Source organism: Dermochelys coriacea, chromosome 4, assembly GCF_009764565.3.
Source record: "Dermochelys coriacea isolate rDerCor1 chromosome 4, rDerCor1.pri.v4, whole genome shotgun sequence".
In the NCBI taxonomy this organism is placed as follows: Eukaryota; Metazoa; Chordata; order Testudines; family Dermochelyidae; genus Dermochelys; species Dermochelys coriacea.
The window spans coordinates 52,914,869-52,938,866 of NC_050071.1; the positions used below are offsets into that span (position 1 = coordinate 52,914,869).

General features: G+C 42.9%; 2 protein-coding genes across 8 annotated transcripts in view; one reads left to right on the forward strand and one right to left on the reverse strand.

Annotated features, from left to right (window-relative positions):
• Positions 1–1,499, forward strand: part of MGST2 (microsomal glutathione S-transferase 2) — a 32,853-nt gene extending 31,354 nt beyond the window's left edge. The window contains exon 6 of the mRNA XM_043512780.1: positions 81–1,499. The gene's annotated coding sequence lies outside the window, so the exon portion shown is untranslated. The remainder of the gene's footprint in view (positions 1–80) is intronic.
• A 1,569-nt stretch (positions 1,500–3,068) lies between these two features.
• MAML3 (mastermind like transcriptional coactivator 3) overlaps positions 3,069–23,998 on the reverse strand; it is a 356,720-nt gene continuing 335,790 nt past the window's right edge. For 6 of the 7 annotated variants that reach the window (XM_043512774.1, XM_043512776.1, XM_043512777.1 and 3 more), the window contains 4 exons: positions 11,653–11,892; positions 9,750–9,755; positions 9,515–9,602; positions 3,069–5,520 (listed from right to left, as the gene is read on the reverse strand). In XM_043512774.1, coding sequence (XP_043368709.1) covers positions 4,535–5,520; positions 9,515–9,602; positions 9,750–9,755; positions 11,653–11,892 — 1,320 coding nt within the window. In that variant the 3' untranslated portion in view covers positions 3,069–4,534. The remainder of the gene's footprint in view (positions 5,521–9,514; positions 9,603–9,749; positions 9,756–11,652; positions 11,893–23,998) is intronic. The other variant, XM_038398586.2, reaches the window with a different exon arrangement.

The window sequence follows — 23,998 nt, forward strand, 5'->3', positions numbered from 1 at the left end:
GCCAAGACCAGAATTCAGCAGGGTTCTGAATCTAGCAGTAGCACATGTTCCTTTCATATTATTTCTTCTTTGTTTTATAGGGTAATAATCAGATTCTCGACTGGATAAACTCCAGTACAAATCCAAAGGCTGACCACTCACTCACAAGGAAGGAATTGGATTATTGCTGAGGGCAAATTAAATTGCTACCATCATAATACAAGCTTAAATACACTTAATATAAAATGATGGCCAGATCCCAGGAGATACCGAGCACCCTCAACTACAATGAATCTGATTTTTAAATTTTTTTTTTCCCAATTTTTTCCCACTCAAAGGAGGCAAAAGCACTATACCTCATTGAGTGCTAAGTTTATAGTGCCAAATATCACATTTCGAAACTCAGCTGATTTCACTGTAGCCCTTTTCGAAGAGTGATTTAAAAAAAAAATTGTTTTTTGACAGTGGGAACACTGTATCTTTTTTACTTTCCCATAACTCAAATAGGACTGAAGCAATTTTGCTCAAACTTTTAATTCAAATAAAATTAAAAGAAAACCTTCAAGCAAGCCCAAACCTGGAAAAAAATTAAGACTTAAAAATGATTTCTCTGGGAAGTGTGAAAATGACTTATAATGCAAACATTTTTGCAATGTTAATAATAGCTGTTGTTACTGGTGATCATGACAGCATATCACAAAATGAATGGTTCACTCTTGCAATCAATAAACCCCAACAAAGTTTGCCCCTTTCTTCTTACTGACTGTTACTTTATAGCTAGCCAACCGAATAAAATAACTCTCATGCCCATTTTAAACTCGATCCCTCTTCTTCCTTTGAAGCCCCAAAGATAATATTGATAATATCTGGATATCATGGTAGAATGAATGCGAGGTGCCATGAGTGAGAGTCCTATAAATCAGTCTTTTCTTTGATTCAGATAATCTTTTATTTGTTTTTTTGTTTTTTCTTTAAAAGTGGTATGTTAACATCAGGTCATTTCTACATTTTCAGAGCTCTGTACAGGTCTCAAAAGGAAATAAGCAATGCTTAATGTACAAAGTAAAAACAGAACACTAGAAAAATCTGAATAAAATGGAGCAAGTTGCTGTCAGGGATACAGTACAAATTAGTAATTAGATGTCATCTGAAGTGCAATACCACTGCAGTGAGAATGAGTTAAGGAATGAAATAAAAATACTCTATTTTAAACAAACAGTATATATATATTTATATGTATATATTTTACAGATAGTAGACCCAGTTATATCTGCAGAATTGTAAAAACCTATTTACAAATAACCTTTTTTTTTTTAAACATTACATATACATCAGCACCATAGTAAGAAAAAAACCAAACCTATTAAAATCTACCTCTTTATTACTTGGTCCCAGTACGGAGTATTTGGAGGAAGCTTTACAAAGACAACAGCGACTCAGTCCTCATCAGCAAATTTCCTGTCACCATATATGCGCTAATTCCTGTACCCTTCCAATAAAAATGAATTTCCATTATGTCACTTGTGTGTGTTTCTAAATCTAATTTCCCAGTTTGCCTCTCTGAGGATACATCTACAAAGCAAAATCAGACTCGTGGCAGGGGGTCTCAGAGCCTGAGTCAACTGACTCAGGCTCACAGGGTCATGCTGCGGGGCAAAACAAAGCAGTGTAGATGTTCCGGCTCGGGTTGCAGTCTGGACTCTGAAACCTGGCGAGGGAGAGGGTCCTGGAGCCTGGGCTCCAGCCCAAGCCCAAACATGTACAAGGCTATTTTCAGCCTCGCAGCTTGAGTCCAATGAGCTCAAGTCAGTTGACCCGTGCGCTGGGACTCAGCACCATAAGGGTTTGGGGTTTTTTTGCTGTGTAGATGTATCCATCGTTGATAGGGAACCCTTTGTTACCGAGGCCAGGAAATAGTGATGCTGCCTGGGAGATGCAGACCAGCCACTCCATCCCCACCATGCTTGGCGTCCTAACTGCTGTATGTGACCCTTGGTTAGCATGGTGCAACTGTCTGACACAGTGAAGGACAAGCATGTGCCCCACCCAGTCCCATAACATTTACACATATCCACACCATTTTCCCTTGCGGGTGTCAGTTCTACCCCTTCATCTACCCCCCTTTTATGCTAGTATGACTAAGCTCCTACTAGCTATTAAATGCTTGTGGTTGAAATCTTCAGTTGGTGCTCACTTTTACAGGATTAGGGCCCACCCTGACGTCCACTGAAGTCAGTGGAAAGACCAAACCCCACGGACTTCAATGGATACTGATCAGCCCCTTCAGGTATATTATTAAAATGTGTTGGGTAAAACATTTTTACTAATGCATTTTAAAACTCTGGTGTAGACAGGACACGCTATAGTTTAACACAGATTGTTTGGGAGTTACCTTAACCAGCTAACCCATGTTAAAATACAGCTTGCCCTGTCTACACCCTTTGTCCTAGTCTAGACAAGCCCAGCAAAGGGTTACCACACAAGAATGAACAAGCAGCAGGGCACTGAGTTACCTGATGCTATGTCTATACTGCAGCTGGAGGTGCGATTCCCAGCACAGGGTCACAGACTTGCATTAGTTCAGCTCAAGCAAGCACATTAAAATAGCAGTGTGGCTGTTGTGATGGCTCAGGCTACCAACCCAAGCTCAGACCCAGGGAGCGGGGGGATGGCTAGCTAGAGCGGTTGCCAGTACCACAATATCCATGCTGCTCATTTTTAGGACAGTAGCTCCAGTCTGTCTACCCAGCTGGGAATCACACCACCTGGCTGCAGTGTAGACACACCCTCAGGGGATAAAGGGACCATTTTACTCCCATTTCTTGCTCCTGCTCAGACCTGTGCCCCATGCAGAAACAAAGGGCTTGAACCTGTGAGGTACTGAGTGCCCATCCTCAGCTCCCACAGATTTCAATGGGTCAGCACTTCACACCATGGAGCCTAAACCAAGCAACTGAAGACAACTCAATTGGTAGGTTTGGATCATTTAAACAATTTCCACTTCAGCAAATGTTTTGGCTCATAGAGATTGGTTTCAGACATTCTGAAGGGCCGGGTTTTATTATGTTAAAAGCACCATTTTGAAAGACATATCACAGTTTTGTTACCAGTTCAGCACAGATCTGCTTTTAACTTGTCGAGAAATATGTCACTGCTACTGCCTCGTGAGCTTGTTTGAGTAGACCCTGTATTTGTGATAACCAATATACAGTCATTTGCCCCTCCGTGGATGATCATTACAACCAGTCCTTTCTTGATTCCTGCTGTTTGGATACCCCCGTGAATTTATCCCAGCACTAGGAAGTTTACACTGAACATCTGTTTAAGACAGAAAAGCAGGCTGCATGTAGTATTAAATCAACTGCATGGGCATCCCAGCCCCAAATAACACCTCTAATCTTGTGCATTCAGGAGAAGAAAGGAAACTCATTCAGAGTTCCACACTCTAGTGGGGCATTTTAATGTTCTCAGAGCTGTTTCCTTTCTTCTTTGTCCCTGTTTGTGGGGGCTCCTGCTCAACTGAAGAAAAGTGAAGTGCAATGGCTTTGTGTTACAGTGCATATTTCTCCCCATTGTTAAGGGAAAATCATGAGACTCATGAGTATATTGGGGGAGGAGGAAGAGAAGGGGACTTGAATTCAATCTGCACAGAACTCTACTGTAATCTGTTCACTTTGCTTAGTCCTTTTACGCTTTGTTTAGCTGCTAGCCAACAGTACACTGCTAGGCAGCACAGATGTGCCAAAGCGCCCAGATACAGAAGCACAGACATGAGCCTAAAAGGGAATTAACAGCTCATTAAGTTAACCCACACACCTAACCAGTGGGTATGTCCACTCATATCCACAGACAGTCCTGCACTCAAACTGTCCTGCTCTTTGTATTGCCAGGTTTACGTTCTGCTAATCTTTTATTTTAATTTTTTTATCACGCTACAGTGAAAATGGTAACCCCTCTATGATTGTTTAGGCTAATCACATGTGCTGGACATTCTTGCACAATAGCCTAGAGTAGGGTCCATAGGCCTTGTTCTGTATCAAATCAAAGACAGCAGTACACTTTGAAATCTGGGATCTGCTGATACCCAGAGTTCAGCACATTGCTGACCTGTGCACATGGGCTGTGCAATCACCTGGCAACCCCCTTAGGTTTTGTTCCCGATCTGAGGGATCGAGCTCTTCACATGCCCTGAAAGCTGCAGTGGTTACGCTACAATAGAATAGGAGAGACTGGGAACACCACATCGCTGTGCAACACTGCCTCACAGTACAGAGTGTGCCAGCTCTTCCCAGGGACAGAGAGCAGCTGCTTTTCCAGCCCTCTCCTCTCTCTCACAGACGGACAGAGCAGGTACTGCTGTGTATGTGGAGATTGCTATGTGGAAGTTTTGTGAAATCGACACGTCGATGTTTTAACCACCACCTGACTCTTCCACAGTTGGCTGCAGATGAGCTCGGTTTGCACAGATTAAAAAGCAAAAAACAAGGATGGGGGGACACCCTGTTTTCTTTTTTTAACTTAACTATTAGAGTTTAAAACTATACAAGCCCACTCACTATGGGTTTCCAAACAACTCGTCTAGTTCTTGCATCCACTCATCACCTGGTCCACCTTTAATGATGGAGTCCACAAGGTCTGCACCCTCGGCTATACTTGAAAAGGAACCTCCAGCTCCTTCATTACTGTAATTGTAAGATATGTCCTGAGTGGGATTCCTCTCATAGGCCTGACCTTGGTTGCTCTGAGCAAAATTCCCACCTGGCATTTGTTGTGCAGGGGGCTGATTGAAACCAGGCATAGTGGGAACCCCTTGACTTATTGCAGGCATAACCATTGTCCTTGCTTGGCTGGTTCCTTGCTGTGCAGGGAGCTGTTGCAGCATTTGTCTTCCCATTGCTGGATTTAGGGCTCTGACTGTTCCACTCGTGTCCACAACTGACTGGTTAATTCCCTGTGGAAAATGTTGCTTGGGCAGCCTTGGTTGCCCAGACTGCACTGGATACACTGTGCCGTTGTTGAATGACCCAATTTCACTGCTAGTCCTTCCAGGGATACCTTGTAAGCCTCGCTGCTGCCAGTTTTGTGCTCCTTGAGGGACAGTTGCCATCATGTTTTGAAGTCTAGGGGCTTGTGGCCTGGGCAGGACCTGGCCCACAGGTCCTTTCATCTGCTGATGTTGCTGGGGAATAGAGTTCACCAGGATACTTTGACCAAAACTACTGACAATTCCAACCCCTTGTCCAGATGCGGGCTGCCTTGGTCCCTGGCCTGCACTATGTGCCAGGGTCATGCCACTTTGGTTTGGGTGCTGCAACATTTGGCTCATTCCTGTGCTCATGTTGTACATTCCTGGTTGGCTGGTAGATGTGTTGCTGTAAGGAGTCATTCCCATCTCGGACTGACCAGCTGCTGTCGACATTGTGCCAGGGTTCTGGGAGGGCCCCATTGCCATCATGCTCGCATTCTGGGCCATCATTCTGGAGGTCCTCATACTCTGAAGCGCTGCTTGGTTTCTCACTGCTGCTATATCCTGGGGAGAACCTACAGCAAGGAGGGGGGAAACCTGTAAGTATTAAATCACACATCTTTGCATACCAGAAAATTTGTAGGAGCCTTTCAGATTGTAGGAGCCTTTCAGATTGCTTTACTTTCTGGGTGAATAAATTATTCTTTCATGTGAGAGTTAAAGGAGAGAGGAGAAGATTACCCTTCCTGGGGAGGAAAACTCTATAGTCCTCTTGGTATTCACATGTCAGACAGAACATGCTTCCCCACAACATTCTAGCTGTGACCTGAACGCCGACCTGCAAAGTCTCCTTTTCTTGAAGGTGAGAGGTGGTACATCTCCAGTGCTACCCTAAACAGGAATTGCTGATCATGTTAGGTATTCAATCTGTGAAGTGGAAGACTGTTCAGCAGAGAATACTATCAATACAGCCATTAGACTAATTTCCCTGAAGACCTAAAATAGGGCTGGAGAGGTTAAAAGCCAATGACTTACCCACTAAGCAATTCTCATTTATGACAATTTTTGGAGATGTCCCCCCAAAGATCCAGGGGCTTTTGGTTCTCCGGTCATCTTTAAAGTATCAAGGCAAACTGATTCTGTGCATGATCCAGCCTAAACCATCAGAGCCTTCTTGATAATGCACTATACAAGCTCCTCTAGTGAAACTGTGAGGCTTCAAAGCAGCAGGTACACTGCAGAGCCATTGGAGCAGCAGTACTGAGGCAGGGTTGCCCTTCTATTAGGCAGTGACTGATGACAAAATGTTCAGAAGGCTCCTATGTCACTTAGGCACTAAGTCCCATTTTAAAAATAATGTAGGTGCTTTTGAAATTTTTACCCTAAGTCTAGAAAAACTGTAAATTACATACCAATATATAACACTAAATCATCTCCTCACTGGAAAGAATGGGAACCAGGGACCTTTTTTAAAATTACACAGACAAAGGTCTTCATTTTTCTAGCACTGTATGCAGCTGCACATACGCTAGTCTTTTCAGACATGGGGCCCAATGCTGCTTCTATCAAAGTAAAAGACAAAACTCCTATTGGACTTCAATGGAAGCAGGATCAGGCCCATCATAGTGCACGTGATGGTTAGAAATCAACTTTGTCGGACTGAATTTCAAAGTAAATAACTGAACTTCAGCCAACCAGTTAAGACTCTCTTCTAGATATCTCCCTTGTCTTTCAAAACTGAGCCATGAAAATGGAAATGTCAGACTCAGAAGGCCAATCAATTTTTTAATAGCTCAGGAGGCATAAATGAATGGATTTTCTATGTCATTGTTACTGATTAAGTCTATGGAAAGAAAAAAAAATTGTTTTTTCTGGACATGTAGAGCAGAGAGAGTGTATTAGTGAATCAATATTATAAGCACATTTTACTCCACCTTGGACCAATGATGGGAAGCCAGAAAATCCTAACTTTGTTAAATTCCACACCATGGCAGATAACACCACGCTTGTGTCTTTCCGATGTGGGATTATCGATTTCTGGGAAGCCAATATGCCTCTGTATTTACTATCTTTATTTAAAAACAATTACAGGAATTCTGATTATGCCACAGGTTCATTGTGGTTTTGGGTCAATACCATACCGAACTAAAACAATCAAATACTCTGCAGATGAAGCTCAAACAGGATCACAGAATGAGGCAGACAATTATTCCCAGATCAAATTTATTAAATTTAAATTAAAAATATCTGTAGTAAGAGACAAACTAAACAACAAAAGCAAGACATGATGTCCCTAACTCAGTCCTCATCACCATGGCATACAGCACAGATGAGTGTCAGTCTGAAGGACACAGAACACTAGGTCCTGTTACGTAAGATGGATGGTTCTTTTTTGTGAGTATATAGAAAACCTGTGCTAGAGAAAGCATGTCACATATTATTGCACACATGGCTCAATGGCATGGCCCCATCTCCTTTGCCTGGCGCCTGGGATTGGGCGTGGAGTGATGTGCAAAATACAGGTAAGTGAAGTGTTTTGGAGAGTGAACAAAAAACCTATAAAAACCAGATAATCCAACAGCTTTTACTTAGCCTATGGTATTGACCCAAAACAATTTTCTCAATGTTATACATTAGCGAGTCGCAGTTGTTTATGGTGTGGACCACCGCCTCTCCCATTTATGACCAACCATCTCCCCACCCATTGGCAAGCCCATAACATTTTTATTGTGATGTCTGCAAGTGCTTAAGGAGAAAAATAGTATTAGGAAAGTATACAATGCATTCTTAGCTGTCTTTTAACTCAGATTAGCAGCTGGAAACAATCAGAAGAGTCAGCACCCGCCACTCCCAGTCTGAGCAAGACTACAATCTGAGAACCACAGTTTTACCTGCATAAAATACAGGAGCTCAGATAATGTGGTAGTTTAGAGAGATAGGAATTTTAATATACTGGTGAAGTTCTGCTGTCAGCTACATCCATGCATCACCAGTAAAGTCCTTTGGATTGTGTGTATATAAGCAGAGGGCAGAATTTGGCTAAATATTTCTGTTTACATTAGTTTATTCATGAAAACTAATCCCTTCATTGGTCAAGTTAGACTAATTCTTCTCTCTATTTTCTTCTAAACAATGGAGCTGGTGCAATATTTCAGAAGATTAATAAAAAAACATTTTGGGCAGGATTCTCAGCTGGTGGATACTGGTAAGCTCTGCTCAAGTCAATGGAGCTGTGCCAGTTTACATCTGGAGAGGATGTGGTTCTTTGTTCACATGGCTATATGCTGGTATCAGTGTACATAAGAACACAAGAACAGCCATACTGGGTCAGACCAATGGTCCATCTAGCCCAGTATCCTGTCTTCCAAGAGTGGCCAATGCCAGGTGCTTCAAAGGGAATGAACAGAACAGGGCAATCATCAAGTGACCCATCCCCTGTTGTCCAGTCCCAGCATCAGGCAGTCAGAGGCTTAGGGACGCCCAAAGCTTGAGGTTGCATTCCTGGCCATCTTGGCTAATAGCCACTGATGGACCTATCCTCCATGAACTTATCTAATTATTTTTTGAATACAGTTATCTTTCTGGCCTTCATAACATTCCCTGGCAACGAGATCCACAGGTTGACTGTGCGTTGTGTGAAGAAGTATTTTCTTTTGTTTGTTTTAAACCTGCCGCTTATTCATTTCATTGCGTGACCCCTTCATATAACACAAGAACCAGGGGTCACGCAATGAAATGAATTTCTCCTTTACACATAGACTGTGTATGCATTCCTCACTTACAAATAGTCTTTTACTATTACTCCACACTATCACAAACACATACTACAACAATCGTGCTTTAGTCCTTTATATATTTAGACTGCATCATTAAGGAAGCCATTAAACTGGATCTTCCTATTTTAAAAGCTCAAAATTAGTTGTACCTAAAACAGGATATTTTCCCTAAGTTTTTTGACAACATACCAATGTCCTGAAAAAGTCCTTGAAGCTTCAGACTTGTAAGCTATCTCTCCTAGTATCTAAGATACTTAACTTTTTTCTATAGCTGCCATTTCTGGCATGACTAAATCCATTCCTTGCCTGAATTAAGATGTCCTCTTCTGAAGGATAATCATTGAAAATCCCTTTCCAAAAAGGGAAGGAGATGGACTGAAAAAAAGGTGGGGAGGAAGAAGAGAAGAACCAAGAGGGAGGGAGAGTCACTGGTTGAAATAACTTATAATGTGGAGCGGGGAGAAAAGATAAACTCTCAAAATCAAAGAGCCAAAGAGGCAGAACAGAGAAGAAAGAAAAAAGTGACTGGGAGAATTTTTAAGGGGCAGATTTTATTGGAGAGAGCTAAAAGCCACTCAGAAATACAACTCTCCATGTAAAATTGTACAACGCCTTTCTGTGAAAGTGTGTTATATAAGTGTACATGTGAGTGTGCAGGAGGCAGAGAGAGATGGATCTTTTTCCTCGATACCCTCCCTAGCCTCCAACATACACAAATGAAATGAACTCCCAGATGCATACTACAAAGGACAGCACTGATTTGGAGGGTGTGAAAAGTATTTATAACTTTTACCTTGGAACTGACTGACTTGTTGCACTGGATACGAATTCCGCTGCTGCTGGAGATGTTGCCGAGGCAAATGTGACTGCTGCTGCAACTGTTGGAAATGAATGAGAGAAAGAAAGATGGCAGAGAAGAAAAAGATGATTAATGAAAGAATGACTGAATGGGACCATTCTGAGACTGGCTGAAATGACAAACAGCAGCTCAATTGCAGCACTTCCGCTAGCAGGCTGTTCTGGGGAGACAAGTGCTGTGTGTCAGCAGGCAGGCAAAGTGTGCAGCAGCCTCACGTGAAGAGTCCTACTGAGAGTAGTTGGAGCACTCAGCACATGGGCTTCTTTTTGGTTCAAAAAGGAACCAGCACTTTGACTCACATTACCTGTCCCTACTCATAAGCACTTCCTAAGTAGCAGTATAATTGTCTCCAACCTAGAGGGAGCGGAAGGGAAGAGGGGATGGGCGGGAATATTTTTAGAAATGTCTTTGTCCATCAACATGAGAGGTGGGTTCGAAATGAAACTCTGGATCCCAAATCCCTTGAGCTCTGGCAATGTTCCCTTCTGGATCCAGACTTTGTGGCTGGCCTTGATCTTTAGAATGAGAACACATACTCTGGATTCAGAACAGCCCCAACTATGAGGACTGTTGGTTCCAGATTTGAACTTTGTGGCTCAGGCCCATCTCTATCCAAACAAAATGAGCTGCTGGGGCCCAATTCCCCTACTGTTTTCCCCCCCATCCGCCCCATGTTTTGTTTTTGTTTTCATTTGCTTGTTTTATTTACCATGTACAGTAGCACCACAGATGTGCTGATAACTCTTTCAGGACAAGTGACTCCATCTGAGATAGCGAGTGACTGTGAAATGCCTTTGTGTCCCGATTTGTTGCACAGCTGTGTAGAGCTGTCTCTCATATCTGCAGTATATGAATATTCTTCATTTATTTAAAGCACACTCAAATACTGATTGTGAATATAAGTGGAAGCCAAATGATGTCTGGGTTTATATGTGCCTTCAAAAGACTAGCGGGTGCTCTGCAAAGCAGCTCTCATAAGACCCTGATGTTATCTGGTTGCTTCATCAATGTACTGTAAACAGACTGCACGTATGTAAGCACCGGCTTACATATGTGCAGAGATCTGGCAAGAAAGGGAATGAAAATTGACCTCTTGTACCTTGATTCCTTGTCCTACAAATGTTCATTATAAACTTCCTGGTCACTATATATAGATTCCCCCAGCTCACAAAAAGAGCCTTAAGAAGATCCCACTGCTGAATACAAAATGTGTAGGAATCACAGCACAACTTTGAAAAATGTATTAGCAAAACACAAAGGAAAAATTGCTTGATACAATTTTCAGTGCACCAGAAAAAGCCAGGAATCTAAGCGGACCATTGGCCCAAGGGGTTTTTAGTCATGTGTGATGCAGCTGATCGTATAGCTGCTGTTTCTCAGTACTTTTAGGGTCTGGTTCTCCACTGGCTTCCCCTTGGGTTGCGATGACCACCTGTAAAAGAGGGTGTAAAACACCACCATTCTGAGTGGGCAGCTTAACACGCATTTTGCACAGAAACAAATGATGACACAAAAGGCAAGGCAAGTGAGAATCAGGCCCTAACACTGAATTCAATTTCAGCCTCTATTACTGGAATACAGAGGCACCATTTGCCGTGCTACTACAGAAAAGATGGAGTCAGGTGGTGCCTCCCTTACAAACTGAGGTCCAGATTCTGATCTCCTGCACAGCAGTGTAAATGGGGAGCAGCTCCAGGAATCAGTGGGAGTATACAGATGTGAAACTGGCTTGAGATCAGAAGCAGCATTTGTGCTTTTCAAATTTACTTTTCAGTTCACTCCAGGCTGACAATTCAGTATACACTAATTCTGTTCGTACCAGTTTTACACCAGCATAACTCCAATGACTTCGGAAGTGTAGCTCCAGATTTACACTGGTATGAAATCAAAGTCAAGGGCAAAGTATAAGCCAGGGGACAGGAAATTAGTTTGACCATGTGTTTACTATATCAATCACAGTTTGAGCATATGAACATAGATGAGGAGAGGCTGTGCGGTGCTGCTTCCATTGCCCCTGTTCTCATGCGTGTGGGCATTGTACTGTCTGAAATACAGAAGAAGAGCTAGAGTACCTGCTCTGCCAGGATCTGCTGCTGCCTTTGCTCCCTTAGAAACTGTTGCTTCTGTTGCTCCATCACATGTAGCTGGGCCCTTTGCTCTATCAGCATCTGCTTCATGATGGCTGCTTGCGGCTGATTTCCCAGGAAACTGGGACCTCCTGGGTTTGCACCTGTGACCACGTTGCTGGAGCCCGGTGGGACAGAAGGCTGCATAGGGCCTGTGGTCCGAGAAAGTCCCACCGAATGCTGTTCCTGTATAAAGAAAGAGATACAGCTTCACTACTCCACATACAAGGGGAAAGTATGGACCAGGAACAGTAAGCGGTGGACTCGCTTGTGAACCTAACACACCTTAGAAAAGGAAAGAGATCCCTGAAAACCCCCACACCCAACCAACCAGTTTCATATAGCACATTCCAAATGGAACAGATATTAGACTGAATTACACTTAGCACCCACATAAACTTATGTTGAAAGCACTGCACAGAAATTAATTATCAAGATCCTTACAGCTGCCTTGCTACAGAGGGGAGAATTTACTATTTCCATTTTACAGATGGGGAAAGTGAGGCAGAGAAGTAATTTGCCTATCACACAGTGAATCAACAGCAGTGCTGGGTTTAATAGGACTTCCAAAACTCCAGCTCTGAGCTCATCAGTATTGCCAGCTGCAAGCATTCAAAATACATGAATTGGGACCCGAAAAATAACGAGATTTTCTTTAAAATCACGAGAACAATAACAGTTTGGTTCTTTTTATTTTCCTTAAGGTTTTTGGGGCCTTTAGGAGTCATATTTTCAAACTTTTTCTCTGCAATGATGAGGATAAGAAACTGTTTTTAAAAAACAAACAACAACAAAAAGGAAACTGAGATCCTTGCACCATCATTTGACTCCAGGAACTGGAGCTTTAAGAAAATCACTAACTACTGTGAGACGCATTAAATCTTGAGAATTGACAACACTGATTCCTGTAGACCACAGCAGGATTTAACTACAAAATAGAATCATTTAAGGCTCATATCTCAATCACATTGTGAGAGCTTGGGGCTGAGGAGGAGAGGAAGCAGGAAACCATTGTGACGGGGTACTTCTGCCTAAGATGACCCCATAGCTCCCCTCTGTCTCCAATCGAATCCAGTTGTGTTGGGGTAGGGACTAAAATGGGAGAGGCAGGCTGGATTTCAAGGTAATTCTGGCACCTATTCACTCTTAACCCATCATCCTGTCCCCCGCCCTCATTTCCCATGGAACTGCAGATGGTGTTCGCCAGAGCTGGGGCGGGGACTGGTAAGATCTTCCTTATCAGCTCTGTGAGCAGCATCTACCCAGTTTTCCCAGGATGATCTTTTTGACTAGAAGATTTTGTTAGGGTGCCTTCCAGGTAGTCAGTGCCTAAGGGCTTGTCTACACTTACAGCGCTGCAGTGGCACGGGCGCATCAGTGGAGCTGCGTCGTTGTAGCCCTTAGTGAAGATGCTACCTACACTGACTGGAGAGCTTCTCCCACTGGGGTAGGTACTCCCCCTCCCTGAGAGGCAGTAGCTATGTCGATGGGAGAAGCCCTCCCATCGACATAGCTCTGACTACACCAGGAGTTCAGTCAGTAGAACTATGTTGCTCAAGGGTCTGGTTTTTCCACACCCCTGAGCGAAGCAATTATACTGACACAAGTTGGCAATGAAGACCATAGCTACTGCCAAGAACTACACAAAGGGAGAGAGGCGTGTTTCACAAACACTGCGTCCCTCAAAACTCACATCTGTTTTATGAAAAAAGAAAAGGAGGACTTGTGGCACCTTAGAGATTAACAAATTTATTTGAGCATAAGCTTTCGTGAGCTACAGCTCACTTCATCGGATGCATTCTCCACTGAATGCATCCGATGAAGTGAGCTGTAGTTCACGAAAGCTTACGCTCAAATAAATTTGTTAGTCTCTAAGGTGCCACAAGTCCTCCTTTTCTTTTTGCGAATACAGACTAACACGGCTGCTACTCTGAAACCTGACATCTGTTTTATGAAATCTTTAGAGGCTGTACATGCCTCTAACAAGGTCCAGTGCACCGCCCAAACCCCCACTTAATCCATGAGTCAGGGGATTAAGTGCCCCCCAGGACCTTCTTCAGGAGGGTACAATGCCCAATTTATTAATCTGTATGTGTCCTGTTACTACAGGCTAGGGTGACCAGATGTCCCGATTTTATAGGGACAGTCCCGATATTTGAGGCTTTTTCTTATATAGGTTCCTATTAACCCCCACCCCCGTCCCGATTTTTCACACTTGCTATTTGGTCAGCCTACTACAGGCAGACCCCATGGGATGGGAACATCTGTTTCTGAAAATGGCCAGTGCTGCTGTTCTGTCTCTGCACCAGCAGATGGTAATATCCGCCTGATCCTCCACCATTCGACCCAGCTTGGTGATTGCTGCCCTGTCTCTCCCCCCCTTTCTCCCCACCCCCACACTTGCAGATGGCTTAATCATGACTACTGTTCCTCCTCCTCCCCCCCCGCACACCCCCTCAGTACGTCTGGGATAATGCTGCTAACGTAGAGCTAGGCAGTCAAGTGTTACAGCGTAGGGCAGGTAGCCTGGCAACTGAGAGTATAATACTGAACAGATGGTGTTCGTACAGCATGATGGACATCACACACGACAGCCTGAGACAATCCAGGAATTCCCTGGTGATTTGAGGCCCTCTTTACACAAAATGAGCTCGCATCACCGTTGCCATGTATCTTTGGGTTCCCCCGACCTCTCCCATTGACATCTAACCAGCAAACTGGCTCCCTATTATTCACTTTACCTACAGCCCAAAGGACATGTTATTTGGTGATGGTGGAGGCAACATGCTGAGGTTTCAAATCAGGGTGCCCTGAATTAGACACTGAGGCGTAGCTATTTGGAACAAGGAGGAGGAGGAGGGAGCTTTCCAAATCTTTGTTTCAAATCAGGGCCCTGGTTTTCCCCAATGAAAATATTTTTTGGGGGGGAAGGGTGCATGACAGAGAGAGAGAGAGAGAGAGATACAGATACAGTCTTATGGCACACCAGGGTGTGTACCTCTTAATGTAAAGACTTTAAAATACAATGGGTCATTTGTGGGACATTGTGATTCATGCCTGAATTATCTGTCCCAATACCCCTGGGTGTTATTTAGCCCTCTCGACAGCATGGATGTTTAAAGGAACCCTTAAAGAAGACAGTAATAGATGGGAAACCTTACACCCCAAATCCCTCGCCACCACCCTGCTTTCCCAAACAAAGAAACAAACAACTCTTCCCCCTGGTGAGAGCTGCAGGCAGAACTGCAGTGCACGGGCTCAGACTCCAAATTCAATGGGATACTGAGGGGACTCCTGACACTTCTTTTACAGAGCATGCTGCTATTTACTAATGAGCTCAGGAAGCGGAGACATACCTAGGCTGTCAAATTTCCAAACACCAAACAACGCATAATGTATGTCTGTGGCTGTGGTTGGGAAGGAAGCAGGGGAAGAAGGAGCAAAACTCTAGAAGAATTTTCAGAGGAAGAAGAGAAAAACAAAAGACAATAGTCTTTCTGCTACAAAATTTACCAAGATATAACAATAGGTATATAAGAAAATCAAACAGTGCTCTCTCTCTCCCACCCACCATCCACTCCAAGTGAGGGTGCTGCTGAGTTTTATTCAATGACTAATGGGTTTATTCCATCTTTTCATATCTGACAATTTCCTCTGACACTCCCTCACTACCAGTGTTCCCTTCCGCAGTGATTTATAGGTGAGTAAATAGGATTTCTAGGGCTGAGGTCAGAAGGACATCTGGCCTACAGGCAATAGCAGCTTGCACTCACTGAGAGCTTGTCTACACTTACAGCTGCAGTGGCGCAGCTGTGCTGCTGTAGAACTTAGTGACAACACTATCTACTCCGACTGAAGAGCTTCTCCCATGGGTGGAGCTACTCCACTTCCCTGAGAACTATGTCTACGGGAGAAAAGCTCTGGTTGACAGAGGACTGTCTACACCAGGAGTTCAGTCGGGTACAACAGCATCGCTGAGTAGTTCGTAATTTAGACTAGGGCTGAGAAAGATCTGGGACAAGCATTCAAGACTATTCTAGGGCAGGCCTGTGGCTCCCTGCACAATATGCATGCACCCTCCATCATGAAAACTACACCTACTTTAAGTCCTGCTTCTAGGGAGGGCATTGTCTACATGTGCCTAGAGTCAGCCCAGGCTCTCTAAATGGTGGCTGAATCCACTCTGTCATGGGGATTTTTGTGCCGGTAAAGCAGTTCCTAGAAGAGGCATGCCACAGTAGTATTGCACAGCATCCCTGCTGGCTGTTATCATGTGCTGAATACTGACAGGATAGTCTGAGCTGTGCAGAACATAAAAGCAGCATGGCTCCTGCCCTAAGGAATTCAAAATCTAAAAGCCAGGCAAAGGAGTCCCACTGGAAACGCCACACCAGCTCCCAAATTCTGTGTTGGTGGACATTAGGAGCAGGAGTGAGAGAATCCACTTTGAAGGCTGTAATTTGGGAATGATTAGCGATAGCAGCAGACCCAGGACAAGGAATGACCACCTGGGAAAAGACCAAATAAAAAGCAGTTTGAAATAAATGGAATGGGTATATGCTACATATCAAGTACAGCACTGAGATAATAAGGCAACAAGCACATTATAGACAGGGAGATGCAGAAATAGAACCACATGATGGTTATTATACTATGGATGTGATAATACTTTGAAAGCAGTCAGACATAGGTGCTGGAACTAGAAGTGGGGGCGGAGGGGGGTGCAGCACCCCCTGCCCTGAAGTGGTTTCCATTATATACATGAGTTACAGTTTGGTTTAATGGCTCTCAGCACCCCCACTATACAAATTGTTCCAGCACCCCTGCAGTTAGATACAATTGTCAGGAGCAGATTATAAATATCTAGGCAGATACAGCAGATATAGATGATAGATAGACAGATTAGAAAGAGCGTCTGAATAGGTGAGGAATATTAAAGTAGAAAATACACCAAGGATCATGGTAAGTTCCGAAAAAACCACAAACCTTTCTTATAAGCCATTTGCCACCCTGAACAGGGAAGATTCCCATTATCAACTTCGTCATTTTTACAAAGGTTACAAAATGAGACCATATAACCACTAGAGAAAAAAATCCAGTATCTCCTTTTGAAACCTGCTCAGATATATGGAACCGAGCTTCATCTCAATAAAGACAGGTTTTTTAAAAAAATTAATTTCTGCTTTTGGTTATAAAAGCTTCAGGATTCTCCCTCCTTCTCCTATGATCAAAAGAGATGGAGGATTTGCTGCTCACTTCCATCTATCTATTTATATGGCTCTCATTGTGTCAATGTCTGAGCATCGCATAATCACTCAGACATTTTATCCTGGGAGGTAGGAGAAGTATCTTTCTCATTTTCTGATGGGAAACTGAGACACAAAGTAGCTGAAGTGACTTGACCAAGGTCATATAGCAAGTCTGTGACTGAGCTAGGAATTGAACTCAGGTCTTCCAAATCCCAGTACCCTATCTTGTAGTTTACACCATCCTTCCTACCTTTACGCTAGATTCTAACTCTATGGGCCTTGCTGTAGTATCCAAGCTTCTTTTCAACTCCATTACTGATCATTCTGCCATTTACTTCCCCATTCCTCAACACTTAATCTGTGACCAAGAAGGGATGTGTGTGTGTGTGTATAAATTTACAAAGGAATGAATTCAGAGGTGGAGGAGGGATAAACACAGTTGGGCTTGACTTGGCCTGGCTTCCCTTAAGATAAAAACTCTGCAATATGAGCTCCTTGGCTTGTCTTTCTTCAGTGTTGGAAAGTGCCTGGAACATAATGGGAACGATTATAATTAAATAAGTAAAAACAAAACACTCTTAATTTTTACTGGGGCCTAGGCTTTAGACCTAATCCTGCAACCATGTGCTTAACAGGAATGGGCCCAATGTTCCCTCTTTCATTGTTCCAAATAGCAGCTAGGTCACCTGGTTACTCATTGGCCTACACAATTTTTGGCTCCTCTGTGAAATACCTGAAGATAAACTTTAGATTCACTTACAAGATAAACACTTTGAGTTAGGTCAGAGTCTGTGTGACTGGAAAAAGAGAGTAAAATGAGAATATGACTCCATCAACTCCTCCCCACAAAAGCCCAGTCTCTGACAGGGTTGAAATCAATGCTGGAGTGTAACTTGGGAAAGTAGGATCAGCCCTTCTGCATGAAGGTCAGGTTTGCAAGGACTTTTTTGAGAAAACAACAAGAAAATACAATTTATCCACATCTCTACTTTGCACAGATATTCCCTGAAGGGCTCTCTGCTGAAATGTAGCTCTTAGATATTTAGGTTGGGCTTTTTTTTTCTTTTTAATTGTATGTCCTGGTTTAAAAGTTTCCTCCACCTGCACTTTCCCCCCATCCCTTTCTCATGCTGTGTTTTAGAACTGGTTGAACACATTCAAACAGCAGTGTAACTGTCAGGGTTGTGTCACCTGCACAGTGGAGCAGAGCAGCTGCTACAGCTTCTCAGCAGCCTGTGTCACTAAAATACAGCACACTAATGATCTTTCAGTTGCTCTATGAATTGAGCCCTTTACCCACCCTATCTGCATGCTACCTCTTTCTTTCTTTGCTTGGGAAAAAAAATGTCATCTGTCTCTGGCAAAGCTGATTGCAAAGGCTTTTTCCTACCCCCCCAACTCTCCCCAGCCCCCACCCTCAGTTCTGATAAAGTCATCAAGCTAAAGATTTCATAACTGATGCACAGGACGATCTTGTGTTATCCTGGGAGATGGGCCAAGTGCTTCCATTTATAGACAAAAGCACCGCCATGCTGCCAAATGGAGCCCTTTGCTGCAGACGTTACAAGGAAAAAGAAAGGGAGAGAAATCAGGAGCCAGAGGGCATGCTGTGAAGTGACATCACTAGGAGCTTCCTCCAACAATCCCCAGCACACAGCTGCCTGCTGTGGCAGCAGCCTGAGACCAAACTAAACCTACTTCAAAAAGACAGTTATATAACTACTGTCCTAACTCCCTTAAACACACACCACACATACTCCAGTAGGTCAAAATTAACTCTGGTGTACCTGCATGGACGTCACCCAATTCTGTAGCACAGAATCAAGTCGATTCCAGAATATTGTTCAAAATGGCAAAAAGGTTTAAAATAAGTCATGCCAAGGGACATGTGTGACCGGGGTCCTAGTGGGGGCCAACTATGGTCACCCAATTAGGGTGAACTGCAAAGAATAGGGCAGACAATCCCCATCAAGCTGGTGGATATTTCCAATACTTAGCTTTACCAAGCCAGCATAAAACAGGTTCTTTATTACCTTACTGGTTACTCAGAAGTCCAAACAACACAGTTCCCTTAAAGTGATCCAGCCTCAGGCCTCCATCCAAGTACGTAAGTCAAATATGATGATTTCTGAAAATCTTATTTCATCATATAAAAGAAAAAGTTCTACCAATCCCAAAGGATCGGACACATTACCTCCCAGGTTATCGAATATTCCAGATTTTATCCAAATACACGCTACAGCCAATTCTTATTAACTAAACTAAAATTTATTAAAAAACAAAAGAGAGAGAGTATAGTTAAAAGATCAATATACATTCAGACATGAGTTCAATTCATTACATGCACAGCGTTGTTTTAAGCACAAATCTGAAAAACTTCTAGTATAGTTTGTTTAATTATTTATAGGTACAAGAATTTAGATTTAAACTGAAGTTTCCTTTTGTATTAATACAACACATGCACTTTCCTTCCTCCACGGTAAACTACCTAATCTGGATAGGAACACAGAGCCCCCATCCTCATTACTGCTAGGAGCTGGAGATGAGTTAGGGTATATCTGCCTTGCAGCTGGAGCTAAGAAGACAGACTTGCACTAACTTAACATGCTAGTCCCAGACCCTGAACCTGTCCCTGCCCCCCCAGGGCACATTGCTCAGGGCAGGTGGAGGGTCTGGGGCTCTCCATAGCAGCATGAGCTCCCTGGTTAGCTCTTACTACTGCCTGGCTTCAGCGTCTGGCCTGGCCCAGGGCAGGGCACCATGGCGAGTGGGGGCTAAGGCCCACCTCAGCCCCCACCACTACCACCTGGAAAAGGTTCAGTGCCACAGGGAATCCAGGATAAATGCTGTCCTAGAGTCATTCAGCCCGGAATCAGGACTTGAACTCTCCATTTTGAGACTGTCTCAACCAGTTTGGATGGGTGGTCACCCTAGTCAGGGCAGAACCCAAAGCATCAGTGTTCCTTTTGGTTCCCAAGGGACAGGTATTTTTTTTAGAAAAGCACAGAGACAATTTTCAAGGCTCAGCACCCACAAGTGGAGCCAGATTCTCAAAAGAGCTCAGCTCCCATTGAGATACCTAAATTAGGGCCAGATTTTCAAAAGTGATCTGTAATTTGCAGCTTCCACATGCTACATATAGCCACATTTTTACAAGAGCACAGCAGCCAATATGCAGAGCTTTGGTGAAAATCTAGTCACCTATTTTGGTGCCTAAGTGGGAGCTGAGCTCTACTGAAAATCTGGGCCTTAGCTAAGTCCGTAATTGCAGTTTATACTTGTTAAAAGTTAAGAACATTAAACATGGATGGCCTTACGAACAGGTTAAAGTAGAATGGAAAGATGCCTGTGTTTGTCTTAAGCTAGATCTCAAATCCTTTTTCTTTTCACTGTGTGATTTACATTATTCCTCCTACTGCATCATCAGTTTCTTCTGATTGGAACTAAAAGCAAGCCCAGGAAGAAAAGAACAAACATCTAATGACCCCACTGGGGCCTGGACTGAGGGTATCTAACAGAAGGTGTACAATGGGGATGACAACAGGTGCAACAAACCCTGCCCTGTGGATTCCTGTGCATGGACTAGATATTGAATATCCTGATTCTACCCCACTGAGTTAATGGAAGCAGGACCATTATGCCCCTCTTGGTATTCCAAGCTAATGGAGGTGGCAGGAACAGAGTTTCTTGTACTGTTTCAAAAGGTACGCATTCAAAAAAAAGTGTTTTAATACAGCCACATGTAAAATTATCCATCTAGGAACAAGGTGTCTAGGCCATACCTACAGAATTGGGGTTGCATCTGGAAAGCAGGGACCCTGAAATGGATGTAGGGGTTATAGTGGACAAGCAACCGAACATGAGCTCCCCTTGCGATGCTGTGGCAATAAAGGACTAATGCAATCCTTGGATGTATAAACAGGAGAGTAATGAGTAGGAATAAGGATGTGATTTTACCTCTGTATACGGTATTGGTGAGACCGATACTGGAATACTGTGTACAGTTCTGGTATCCATATTTAAAAAGAATGTTGAAAACTTGGACACGGTGCAGAAAAGTGGCCTTATAGTGTGAGACTTAGAGAGCTCAATCTGTTTAGTTTATCAAAAAGAAAAGTGAGTGGTGACTTGATTACAGTGTAATAGATTAATAGTGTAATAGTAGATTTCCCTACCTTTACAGGGGAAATATATTGGGTACTAAAGAGCTCTTTAATCCAGCAGAGAAAGGCATAACAAGAACCAATGGCTGGAAGCTAAAGCCAGAAAAATCTACTCTGAAATAAGGCACTTTTAAAAAAAAAAACAGTGAGGGTGATTAATCACTGGAACAAACTACCAAGGGAAGTGGTAGGTTCTCCATCTCTCGAGGTCTTCAAATTAAAACTGGTTCCTTCTGGCCTTAAACTCTATGAATCTATGGCCTGTCCTTCCCCAGCAGACAATGGGCCTGCATCAGACATAAAGCATCCTGGGACTCCCATTGGAGTAGTAAACTTCTGCAGCCCATGTACCATGGGCCTGTGACTTTATAGCCATTATCTTGTCCCTCATGAGTATAGAGTGACTGTTCATCTCTCATGATGCACTGAAGTGATACACTGAAGCTATACTTATTTAGGGGGGAAAGTCTCTATTTATTTTAAAGCAAAATATTAACATTTATACATTCTATCCCACTAAAAAGTCTATCCACTCCAATGTATTTCAATGCAGGCTAAAAGAATGTCCCTCTTTCCCCCTGAAAACAGCCCTATTAATTGCTTTGTAATGCTGGTGTCTATCATAGTGCAAGGACATTAACCTACACCCCTTCTATAAATGGGGCAGCCCTAATAGGCAGGCCACTGTTAGTGGAGTGGTACTGTGTGAACAATTGGGGGAACTACAAATGCATTCATTTAAGATATTTTGTCTTTAATAAACCAACATACGGCATGAACAGATATGCTGCTTTACAACACTGAAATCACCAACAGGCTCTGCAAAGTGGATTGCTTCACCTATTTGTTCTGTCATCTAATCTAAGGGAGGAGCTACAAATCTCTCCTCCTCTGTCTCTCTCTCTCTCTCTCTGGGCCCCTGGTTGCCATGGTCTTTCTTATAGTATCTGAGGGAACAAGATCCCTCTGACGTTTGACACTGGACCTCTGCATGCAGCCAATTTGTTTTCCTTTCACCTCCCTTCCCCTGCATCTCTCCCCTGCACGTCTTTAATACAGTTTATTCTTTCTGTAGAACAAATAGCATTTGTCAGACTATTATTTCTGTGTATTTATTTATTTATTGAAGAGACTAATTTCTTTATTTCCTTTGACAAAGTATGCAACAAAGGGTTCTAAACGAGTGAGTATTTTCCTATCATCTAAGAGCTAAAGAGTGTCAGAAGTTCATCACAAGGAATGCAAGGCCAAATTGGTTCCTAATTTTACCCTGTGGCCTGAAGAGTCAGAAGCACTCTCTTTGAATGCTATTCTGGTATGTTAGTGTTCTGCATCAAGACAGCCTTTGGAATCTACAGATCCTAAGCAGTTTGGAAATGCAAAGGAGCAGTACCCGGTTAAAAATCACATATTAAAATAGTTTCCTTGCCTATATTACTAGTATTATATTTGATGATTAAAAGTAACAAAACAGTATCTTCATTAATGAAATAGTCACTTTCACTTTTTTAGTTTCTGTTTCTAGTCAGTTTCACATTCTAGTTTTCAGACACAAACAAAATGCTACCATGACTGGGTTGCATACACTGTAAAGGAGGTAGTTTAAAATTGCTGATTTGCATGGAATTAAAAAACTCTATTGGTCTTTTTTTTTTTAAATGAGCCAAATGTAATCTGTCTCTACAAATATGCCTTTTAAAAGTATGGAGAGGATTCCTAAAAGAAATGAGCAGTGAAACATTAAAATACACATTGATAATTTTTTGAGAGATGTGACTACTGGTTTGAGTACAACCCAGGTCAGTACTGACCTAAAGTGGTTACTACCTGGTATCTGTTCTGTTGCCTTGGTGAACTAAGCATGATGGTGTCACTGGAGATGGTATGAACTGGTCCACACCATTAAAAAAACCTGTTTGGCAACCTTGCTGGCATTCACACAGAAAGTCCAAGGACTGAATAGGCATGGACACTGAGCTACCCTCTCATCCATAGATGTAGTCCTTCCCTACCAGTATTGAAGAACGATTGTAGGTAATAAGGGGGAGCTTGTAATGTGTCTATCTGTGTGTCAGCTATTCTGTGAATCAGCCAAGTTCTTCTGTCTCCAGTGCTTTCAGTCCCACATCTTGCACCAGCATTAGATTCATATGAACCATTGACTTTAAGCAAAAACAACAAGGAGTCCTTGTGTCACCTTAGAGACTAACAAATTTATTTAGGCATAAGCTTTCGTGGGCTAAAACCCACTTCATCAGATTATTTTAAAGGAATAAATTCAATGGGTTACACCAGAGTTTATCTGCTCCTTCCACATCTCCTGTCCTTGACCAGCACTTATTATCTATTACAGGAAGTGACTTTTAACCCTAGCCTGTGATACATAAGGGTTAAAGGAATGATACTATTCTTGAGAAACAAATTCCAATTGCACAGCTTTTACACTTAGAACATACCGTGAATGCTATAATTATTGCAACATGCAGCAATTATTGTAGGAAATGCCATCATGGTGTCACACAGTATGTCTTACCATACAACAAAAGAAAGTAACGATCTTCAAGGAGGAAAACAGAAGAGAAGTTGCAGTTCAAAACTGGCAAAGCTCAAGACTTTCTCCAAATATAGTGCCTCTGTTGGGATACTGTCTTTCAAAGATAGCTATGGACAAGGTCTTCAGATGGTGTAAATCAGCATAACTCCATTGACTTCAGTGGAACTACGCTTATTTACACCAGCTGAAGATTTGGCCGACCACTTCACATGTCCAAGACGTTAATAAGTAGGTCGGCCCTCTGGAAGCAAGCTACACAGCAAGTCAAACCCCCAGAGGAGTGTGGGGTACTAAGATGGGGTGCCAGGCTGAGTTTCTTGTGTTGG